Source organism: Sus scrofa, chromosome 5 (genome assembly GCF_054392235.1).
Source record: "Sus scrofa isolate SSC_HxYL_T2T_F1_AM1 chromosome 5, Sscrofa_HxYL_maternal_Yorkshire_Landrace_v2.0, whole genome shotgun sequence".
NCBI lineage: Eukaryota > Metazoa > Chordata > Mammalia > Artiodactyla > Suidae > Sus > Sus scrofa.
Window position 1 is genome coordinate 63514885 of NC_139387.1, and position 10747 is coordinate 63525631.

Consider the following 10747-nt stretch of genomic DNA (forward strand, 5'->3'; position numbering starts at 1 on the left):
GCTTAAGGAGGTCCACGTGCCCAAGGGCTGTTTCCCAAATGCCGCCTGTGTCTAGCATCCCAGCGAGCCCCCGAGGCCCCCGTCCAGGGCACCTGACGGCTCAAGGCGGGAGGAGGCAGGGGACAGGGAGCGACGAAGAGGAGAGGGGGCGACCGCGGGCCCTTACCGAGCTCCGTGCCCCGCTGGTGCGCCGACATGGCTGGGCTGTCGCACCACAGCGAACTACCAGGCGCCCGCCAGCCTCAGCGTAGCCTTCCACCTTCCTCCTTCCGCCCGCCCCGCGGCGACTGCGCGCGCGTGCGTCTCGCCCCGCCCCCCCGCGCGCCCCGCCAGGGCCACCTCTTCCCGCCTGGCCGCGCGCCCCGCCCTCTCCCCTCGGGGGCGGAGCCAGGGCCCTGGCAGCTCCCTGGGCACATTAGTTATCCCAGGCCCTTTGCTTGGCGAAGGAATACCGCCGCCCTTTTCCTCGTTCTCTCTCGTTAATGAGGAACCCCAGCAATAACTCCTGCAAATAATGCTGCCAGAACTCATGGTCAAATACTTGCCGAATGCATTGAGTAAAAACATTTGGAAACTTTTTGCCGTGGGATTACAGAACAAGAGGGAAGAGGATCCCCACGTGAAGGGGCAGAGGTGATCCCTGACCCTTGTAAGGGCGGCCACCTGGCAAACTGGGGCCCGATCCCTGCGACTTCTAATTTGGGCTTCCTGAAGAGAAGCGGCTCTGTGGCCTGGAAAACTAGGAAGCCCAGGAGTGAGAAGACCTGGGGTCTCAGCCTTGCTCTGACAGCGATTAAGTGTGACACTGGGCCTTCAGCTGCCTTTCAAAGCTTCATTTTCCTCATCTGTAAGAAAGCACCTTGACAACATCTTGGAGTTCTAAAATCCCGATTTTATGGAGTTCCCGTTGTGGCTCAGCGGTAACGAAGCGGACTGGTATCCATGAGGACGTGGATTCAATCTCTGACTTCACTCAGTGGGTTAAGGATCTGGTGCTGTGGTCGCAAGCGGCTTTGTCCAGGGTGTAGGACAGCAGCAGCAGCTCTGATTGGACCCCTAACCTGGGAACTTCCATAGGCCACAACCAAGATAAAAAATAAATAAATAAAATCCTGATTTTGTGATATTAGGAAATTTTTCAATCTGACTTTTTGACCAGGAGGTTAAGTTGTCTGAAGTCACTCAACACAGGCTACTAATCAACTCTGCACTCACAATCAGAAGCTGCTCCACTCTGCTGAAAGAAGGAAAACCCTTAGTTATGACTTGTTTAGGATGAGCCAGTTACTATGCCAGGTACTTTCAGAGAGATTGTAGCATGACAGTGTCAGAACGAACCTACCAAGTATGTATTATATCTGCATTGTTCTACCTACAGACAACCCATGTTCTAAATAGAGGCATTCCAGTGTAGTGGAAACTGGGCAGATTCCTAATGGGTCCAAATGCTTAATACATGAGCAGTTGCACTCAATTTCTAGTTGGTTCTAGGAATGTTACTGCCTGTAAAATGGGACTGATCAAAATAGATTTGATTGCAAAGTTGTATGTGTGTAAAGCATCTAGTACAATACACATCATGGCACATAGTAGGTGCTCAACAAATTAAAGCTATTATGTTATTGTCGGCTTCACACAGCAATTACTGGCTCCATAGGAAAAGCAATCCCAGTCTTATTCCCCTACACAGAGCTGCCTCTCAGCCTTGTAAGCACAAAGCCATTGCTGAACAATTTGAATGTGTCCATATCCCATTCATACATAGAATAGCATTTTACCTATTTTTATCTTCACCCTGACAGCCTGGATTGGCCCGGAATTCACAGCTAGACCACTGTGTTACTCAGCAGAACATAAAACAATTTCACAGAACACAAACATCAGCCAAAGCCATTGTGCCAATGATAAATCAACAAAGACAAGACTACTTGTAATCATGTCTGAATACAGACAAAAAATGAATATTGTCCAAACCACAAAAAAGGACCAGCCTCCTATCCTAGATAATATAAGTGACTGTCACTTCTTTACTGGTCAGTTTTAGACTCACCCCATTCTTCTTGTATTTTAGATAAGAATCAAAGGAGATCCCTTGTGGCACAGTGAGTTAAGAATTTGAATCACTGCTGTGGCATGGGTTTGATCCCTGGTCTGGGAACTTCTGCATGATACAGGCAGGGCCAAATAAAAAACAATTAAAATGGCCTGTTGGAATTATCCCCATTTCCTGGCAGTATCAATCCAGAGCAATGGTCCACATCCTTGAACCTTCCCCAAATTACCAAACACAGGTCCAAATCCTATGTCATTTCTGATACCCCCTTACTGAGACACCCCTCTTTTTCCCTGGTGAGTGTTCTCCCTTATTGCACCAAGTCAGTTAACCCCAATTTATCCAACTACATGTGGTTCCTGGTGATCTTTGGCTATAGCCCAAACTGGAGAGTCCTGACATCCCTAAAAGGTACAAAGATAATAAATGGATTGTTTTTAGAGGCAGATACTACTCTAAGCCAGAGTCCAAGCCACTCGTTCTATATTCATATATAATGTAAATTTATTAAAACAAAACAAAAAAGCTATGAGATCCTAGCATAGATGGAAAAGCAAAATCAGGGCTGCCTCCTCTAGCAAACATTTTAGCAATATATCTCACAAGAATTTCTCAAGGACTTTTCTAAAACTGACCTGTTGCACAGTACTAATCTCTAAAGTTTGAGAATATAATTGGAAGCATTCAAACAATGGAGATAGAATGCAAAAAGTGAGGTTGGTTTTTTTGTTTGTTTTCAGGGCCACACCTGCAGCATATGGAAGTTCCCAGAATAGGGGTAGAATCGGACAGCTGCCGGCCTATGGTCTGCAATCTACACCACAGCTCACGGCAACGCTGGATCCTTAACCCACTGAGTGAGGCCAGGGATCAAACCCACATCCTCCTGGATACTAGTTGGACTTGTTTCTGCTGTGCCACGAAAGGAACTCCAAAAAGTGAGACTTTTTAAAATGAAGACATGTTGCCAAGTTTCACTTTGTGGATTTGTCTAAGTTTATTGCCTTTTGAAAGTATCCTTAAGGCAAAGCCTCTCAGATCTATGGGCCACCAATTCTATACTGGAATCTTTCAAGGGTTTTTTTTCCTAAAGCTGATTTTAGGCTTCACTACAGCCCTAGTGAATCAGAATCTCTGGAACCCTGAAAGCTGTATTTTTAACAAGTTTCTTTAAATTGTGTTTAAACAAGCAAAATGCAAAGAATCACCGACCTCCAGGCAGAGGAGGGTAAGCCATGCATGCCAATCTGGAGCTACAGCCCAAACTGTGTCTTATAGGAGTAACTGTTTTTACTGTATTGTTTTTGTTATCGTCTTTTTAGGGCTGCATCCATGGCACATGGAGCTTCCCAGTCTAGGGGTCAAATCAGAGCTGTAGCCGCTGGCCTACACCATAGCCACAGCAAAGCTATATCCAAGCCATATCTGTGACTTACATCACAGCTCACGGCAACGCCAGATCCTTAACCTGCTGAGCAAGGCCAGGGATCGAACCTGTGAACTCATGGATACTAGTCAGATTCGCTTCTGCTGAGCCATGACAGGAACTCCTATTGTATTCTTTTAACCCATGCAAATTTTCTATGCCATTCCCTTTTGTGAATATGTTCATATAAATTTTAAGTTGCAAGATAAATCACATGTCTTCCCACCGCTACTCCTTCTTCAATTAAAATTAAAACTTAGGAGTTTCCTGGTGATCTAGTGGTTGATGCTTTCACCACTGTGGAACAGGTTCAATCCCTAGTCTGGGTACTAAGATCCCATATCAAGCTGCTGCATGCTGCAGCAAAAAAAAAAAAAAAAAAAAAAAAAAAAAGTGAAGCTCTAAGGATATGTCATATTTATCTTGACACTTCAAGGACCTTGTGACCTGGGAGGGAGGAGTATTCCAAATGTTAAGGTCAAAAGGGCATGGACTACTTTTGATTGCTTCATTATATGCCCAGGGCCTAGTAGAGTATTTGAGAGTATTCGTGCTGTTATCTTAGAGTGCCCACTGTTTTATCCAGTCCAATTCATTTGACTATAGTCTCTATGATTTCTCAGAGCAGTCATTCACAGTTTTACCATTCACAGTGGTAAAAATTCACTTAGACTATGGATTGACAACAGTATTTCTAAATCAGATGGAGGAAAGTACAGAAGCAAGGAGGACTAAGGAAGAGTATAAATAATAGAACTGAAATATTTCAGAACTGCAGAGAGACTTAAAGGATATTAAATTCCTTCTTGGTGAAATAAGTAAAGTAAGAATTATACTGAGCCTTAGGAACTCCCTTGTGGCACAGAGGGTTGAGGATCCACTGCTGTCACTGCAGTGGCTCAGGTCACTGCTGTGATGTGAGTTTGATCCCTGGCCCAGGAAATTCCACATGCTGTGGGTATGGCCAAAAAAATTATATTGAGTCTTTTATGAGGCTAAGTTTGTTCAATTTAAAGAACAGTCTTTTGGAGTTCCTGTTGTGGCAAAGCAGAAACAAATCTGACTAGTATCCATGAGGATGCAGGTACGATCCCTGGCCTTGCTTAGTGGGTTGGGGATCCTGTGTTGATGTGGCTGTGGTGTAGGTCAGCAACTACAGCTCCGATTTGACCCCTAGTCTGGAATCCCCATATGCAGTGGGTGTAATCCTCCCCCCCCCAAAAAAAAAGAACAGTCTTTTGTTCTGAGACTATGTCCTTCACCACTAATTTGGAATTTTTTTTTTGTATAATTATTTATATGTTTTCCATTGTAGCTAGTTTAGAGTGTTCTGTCAATTTTCTGCTACACAGCGAGGTGACACATACATGTATACATTCTTTTAGATTTTAAAATGTCCTTTCTTTCATGAAGATTGTGGTAGTAGATAATCTTTTTAATAGCCTCACTTGGCAAGATTAGAAATAGACCACCGTCTCCTGCCCACACCTCCCACTTTTTAACCTATTTTTTGGTCAAATCCCACAGTTGGGGAATCACTGATAGAATATGTAATATGAGCTAATATTAAGTGCTTCCTGTGAGTTAAGACCTTTCTACCAATTATCTGATACCCCCACATGCAACTGATGTGCAAGAACTATCATCTCCCTTTACAGATAAAGAAACTAAGGCTTAGAGAGATTGGTCTGTCAGTGCTAGAGAGCAGTTGAAACCCAGGCAACAGAAACCTACAGACCACACACTTAATGTTCCTACTATTACTTTGAAGCCAAACTCATTAGACAAGTCATTTAACCCCTCTGAAATAAATTCAATTTCCCATATATATATAATTGGGGTAAAATTACCTATCTCGTTGGGTTATTGGAGAGATTAAAAAGTAACAATATTTTAAAACCAAGCAGAAAATCTAACATCAGGCACTTGATAAATACTATTTCCACACTCATCTGTAAATTTAAACTAGTTATTTTCCACTTGACCAAGTTCTAGTCTCTTGTTAATTATATAAAGTGATTAAAGTGATTCAACCTATAAAGTATTACTACTGTTCATTAGCTATCATTTAAATGTATACTTGAGTCTTGTTTACACAGGTAAATTTGTTAGATGCCTCATTTGTTTCTTCAGGAACTCTATTGATTTTAAAGTCACACTGGTCTAGGTGACACTATGTCACACTGGCAATTGTGCGCTCCTATAGATAAGCAAAGAAAAGCTAAGCCTCCTATCTGAAAATGTTCTTGTGCCAACAATTCTTTTTCTTCATGAATTCCCCTAGTGTGAGACTCACATATACAGTAACTTATATAGTAACTCAATAGGGTCACTTTTTGCTTGAAAATGTACAGGTGTAAAACATAAGTTTCTTACTAAAGGAATATTTTCCCTTGGTTTGCATTTTCAGTTCCCCATATTTTAATTTTTTTTTTTCCTTTTGCTTTCCAGGGCCACAGCCGTGGCACAATGAATTTCCCAGGTTAGAAGTCGAATCAGAGCAGCAGCTGATGGCCTATACCACAGCAACGCATGATCCAAGCCACATCTGCGACCTATACAACCCAGGGTAACAATGGATCCCTGACCCACCAAGCAAGGCCAAGGATTGAACCCACATTCTCATGGATACCAGTAGGATTCGTTTCCACTGAGCCACAATGGGAACTCCCCAGTCCCCCATATTATTGTCACTCCCTTCTGAAGTTACATCCATTTGCCCCCACCTTGATCTCAAAGAAAAGGCAGCTACATTAATAATTCTGTTGAATTTGAACTATTTAAAGATGTAACCTATAAGATTTTTGTTTTTGTTTTTGTTTTTTAGGGCCACACTCGCAACATGTGGAAGCTCCCAGGTTAGGGTCTCAATCAGAGCTACAGCTGCCAGCCTATCCCACAGTCACATATGCAACCTACACCACAGCTCACAGCAATGTCGGATGCCCCACCGAGCGAGGCAGGGATCAAACCCGCATCCTCGTGGATACTAGTCAGATTTGTTTTCATAACAGGAACTCCAAACCTGAAAGTTATTATGGTCCATCTTTACTTTTTTTTTTTTTTGTCTTTTCTAGGGCTGCACCCGTGGCATAGGAAGGTTCCCAGGCTAGGGGTCTAATCGGAGCTGTAGCTACTGGCCTAGGTCAGGGCCACAGCAACACAGTATCTGAACCATGTCTGTGAACTACACCACAGCTCACAGCAACACAGTATCTGAACCATGTCTGTGAACTACACCACAGCTCACAGCAACACAGTATCTGAACCATGTCTGTGAACTACACCACAGTTCACAGCAACACTGGATCCTTAACCCACTGAACAAGGCCTGGGATCGAACCTGCAACCTCATGGTTCCTAGTCGGATTCGTTAGCCACTGAACCAAGATGGAAACCTTTTTTTTTTTTTTTGACCATTGCGTGCAGCAGCTTGATATGGGATCTCAGTTCCCAGACCAGGGATTGAACCTGGGCCACAGCAGTGAAAACACTGGGTCCTAACCATCAGTGAACTCCCATCTTTATTATTTTGTAGCCGTTAAAATGAACACACTGAATTTTGCTGACATGAAAAATTCTCAATAGAACTAACTGCACTGGATCCTGGTTCTTGGAAGAAACCCCTAGATGACAATAAAACTGAGAAGCAAAGATTCATAGGGTAGATCACTAAAAATTAGGCAGGATTTGAGCTACCATGATGTTAGGACATAGAAAGGAAGCTCCATAGTAAGAATGGAATGGGAAGCAGGGTGGAGAAGGGGAGATGGTATCACATAAGCTGAAGTCTTCCTGAGTCTCTGGGTTTCAAGTCTGCTAAGCTGACCTCACTAGAGAGGAAAGTGCTTTGAGTAGGTTTCCACCATGTCGGACTCCAGCGGGGAAGGTGTTCTGCAGCATAGGGGTAACTGAAAAAATAACCTTCCAGGTCTGCTAAGACTTGGTGCTAATTTAGAGACTTGTTTCAACACCTACTTACAATGTATCAGCCTCTTTTCCAGGTAAAGGCAGTATTGGTGAAGACAAAAAACACACAAGATAATTTCAGATAGTAGGAAGGACTAAAAATAGGGCAAAACAGTGATGCAAGGACATGGGACTTTAGACCTGAATCACAAGAAAGGATCAGTCATGCAAATATCTAGCTAAGAGTGGCCCAATGAAGAAATGGCAAGCCATATGAAAAGGCCTGGAGACAGAAATGAAGCCGCTGTGCCCAGAGCAGTGCAAGGGAAAAATGAAGTCACAGAAGGCAGCAGGGGAGTTCCATTGTGGCGCAGTGGTTAACGAATCTGACTAGGAACCATGAGGTTGTGGGTTCGGTCCCTGCCCTTGCTCAGTGGGTTAAAGATCCGGCGTTGCCGTGAGCTGTGGTGTAGGTCGCAGACGTGGCTCGGATCCTGCGTTGCTGTGGCTCTGGCATAGGCTGGTGGCTACAGCTCCGATTCGACTCCTAGGCTGGGAATCTCCATATGCCGTGGGAGTGGCCCAAGAAGTGGCAAAAAGACAAAAAAAAAAAAAAAAAAAAAAGGCAGCAGGAGTCAGAAAATAGTACCAATAAGGTATAACAGGACACCATGGATTTAAACAAGTCACCTGGCCTCTTCATATCCTAAAGCCATCACCCTTCCTACTGTGCAGAGGATGTGTGGGATGAAGGTGGCTTCAAGTAGGAGCTAGAGAAAGCAGTTAGAAAGGCATGGCAAGTTTGAGCAAGACAGCCTGGCCTCGGGTGTGAACAGTGGAGATGGGGCACATACAAACTCAGAAGAGCCCACCGGACTTCCATCTGGACTGAAAAGGATGAGAGCAGACGCAAGCATTTCTATGTCTTTCCATTTGAACTAGTCAGTATTAGGCAGCAGCAGTTATTGGAATGGGTACCAAGCTTGAGGGGGAAAATAGGTTTGGTTAAGAAATTAAGATTTGTTTCCAGTAAGTCTGAGATGCTTATTAAAGGTTCAAAGGGAACACTCAACTATGCCATTAAACTCTGGTGCTCAGGGAGGCAGGCTGGATATACGAATTTGGAAAATTTTAGAAAATACTAAATCCCACAGTAAGTTTTCCCCTTGGAGTGCAGAGCTAAAGTACAGACCAGACCTGAGGTGATGTAGAAAAGAACTGGCAAATATAGACTCAGTCAGAACAGTATATGAAGCTTCACAGAAGTGAAAAAAAACAGGATTTCAAAAACAAGGAAGTAGACAACTACTGAATTGTGAAGGTTTACTAAGATGAGGACAGAAAAGTGACTAGTTAGAAACACACAAGACACTGGAGACTGACAGTTGCAATTTTAGTAAATATATACTTGAAGTAAATTCTACTATAGGATTCTACCATTAGAAGGTGTGGTTAGCAGACTAATGACCCCCAAAGATGTTCTTCTTCTCCCTAATCCCTGGAACCTATGAATGTTGCCTTACATGGCAAAAGGGACTTTGAAGGTGTCACTAGGGATCTTGAACTGAGGAGATAATCCAGCTGGGTCCAGTGTAATCACAAACATCTTTTTAAGTGAAATATTGTGGCGGGGGACTCATCGAGATTTGAAGATGCTATTCTGCCAACTTTGAAAACAGAAGGGACCACAAGCCAAGGAATGCAAGTAGCCTTTGGAAGCTGGAAAGATTCTCTCCTAGGGCTTCCAGGTGGTGCAGCTCTGCCAACACCTTGATTTTAGTTTAGTGAGGCTCATTTCACCTTTCTGACCACCTCTACTGTAAGGTGAATTTGTGTTCTTTTAAGCCACAAATCTGTGATTATTTTGTTACAGCAGCAGAAAACCAATACACAAAGAATATCAAATACTGGTTGTTTCCACAGCCTGCCAGGTGGCTTGTATACTTCATACATACAAGGCTACCAGAAAAAACAAGGGTAACCTTAAGGTAAGCTTAGGTAACACTAACCTTAAGAGCTAAACTAGTAAAACAAGGGTAACCTTAAGGTAAGCTTAGGTAACACTAACCTTAAGAGCTAAACTAGTAAAACCCCTAAAAACAGGCCCTCTGTTGTTAAAAAAGGAGCTAACACTCAGAAGCAAATCTATTACAATGGCAAAACTTGAAAACTAATGTAACTTAACTGGGAAAACAGAATCTAAAAATGGACTAAGAGTTCCCCCTGTGGCACAGTGGGTTAATGATCCTCCTGTCTCTGTGGAAGTACTAGTTTGATCCCTGGCCTGGTGTAGTGGGGTTAAGGATCCAGCATTACTACAACCGTGGTGCAGGCTGCAGCAGCCACTCAGATTCAATCCCAGACCTGAGGAACTTTTCATATGCTGCAGAGGCAGCCAAAAAAAAGGTGGGGGGGAGTGCTAAAAGCACTTGATAATTAATACAATACAGTCAACTAGAGAGACCTGACATCAACATTCTAATCACACAGATATAGGTTATGGTATGCAGAGCTCCATGGCCTGAAATTCTTTAACTTACAAAATTTTACAGATTCTAAGCTATAAGCCAGCCAGTGATGGTGGAAGCATGTATCTGTAACAGGTCTTTAGACCTTTATGAAACCTAAGCAGAAGAAATTCTCTTTGCTCATGAACTTCAAAAATACAAAGCAATTCCAAAGTTCCAATTTGGTGTATATAAATCTCCAGGTTATTGTGGAGTAAGGCTGTGATTAGATCCTGTGGTCCACTGGCAACACTGCTGCTGCAAAGCAGAGGACCATGCATTAGAAGTTGACAAAAAAATACCACCAGCCTATGAGATTCCACGTGGATCATTAGTTGGCTCTCCCCAAAACATACCTTTTGGCCCTCCAAAGTGGTCACAGCCTACTGTGCTTTCTTCCAGTTACCAGAAATCTTCAAAAACTTATTTAATGGTTATTAGTTCTTTTAAGGAATGTGATCAATGGTCACTCACAAGATAGAGAAAAAGCAATTTGGCAGATGTTATTCATTTGTCTATAGTTATTTTCAAATTACTAGTTCAATATTCCCTCTATATTATTAAAAAATAAATGTAACCCAAGTCTATACAGTTGATTTTATTAGAATGTTGATTACAAAAGCTTTGATACCTGAACTTAAATGGATAAAGTAAAATAAACATTGCAGGTCTACAATTACATTTTTTATAAGATCTTTTCTACCTATCTGTATATGCACACGCAGAGGTGCCCTAATGTGCATTAATATTCACTCAATCTTAATAGATTTCGGGGCGGTGGACGGATTTTGAGTGATTTTTCTATCTTTCTGCTAATTGTGAATTGTTTCTTCCCCCCTTATAACTAACATG

The 10747-nt window shown here is 42.8% G+C and overlaps 1 protein-coding gene across 22 annotated transcripts in view; it reads right to left on the minus strand.

Moving 5' to 3' along the window:
• DERA (deoxyribose-phosphate aldolase) overlaps positions 1–291 on the minus strand; it is a 328684-nt gene extending 328393 nt beyond the window's left edge. For all 22 annotated transcript variants that reach the window (XR_014803801.1, XR_014803802.1, XR_014803800.1 and 19 more), the window contains exon 1: positions 167–291. Coding sequence is in view for 5 of the 22 variants with exons in the window: in XM_084956682.1 (XP_084812808.1) it covers positions 167–197 (31 nt within the window). In the remaining 17 variants the exon portion in view is untranslated. The remainder of the gene's footprint in view (positions 1–166) is intronic.
• Between the last annotated feature and the right edge of the window lie 10456 nt (positions 292–10747).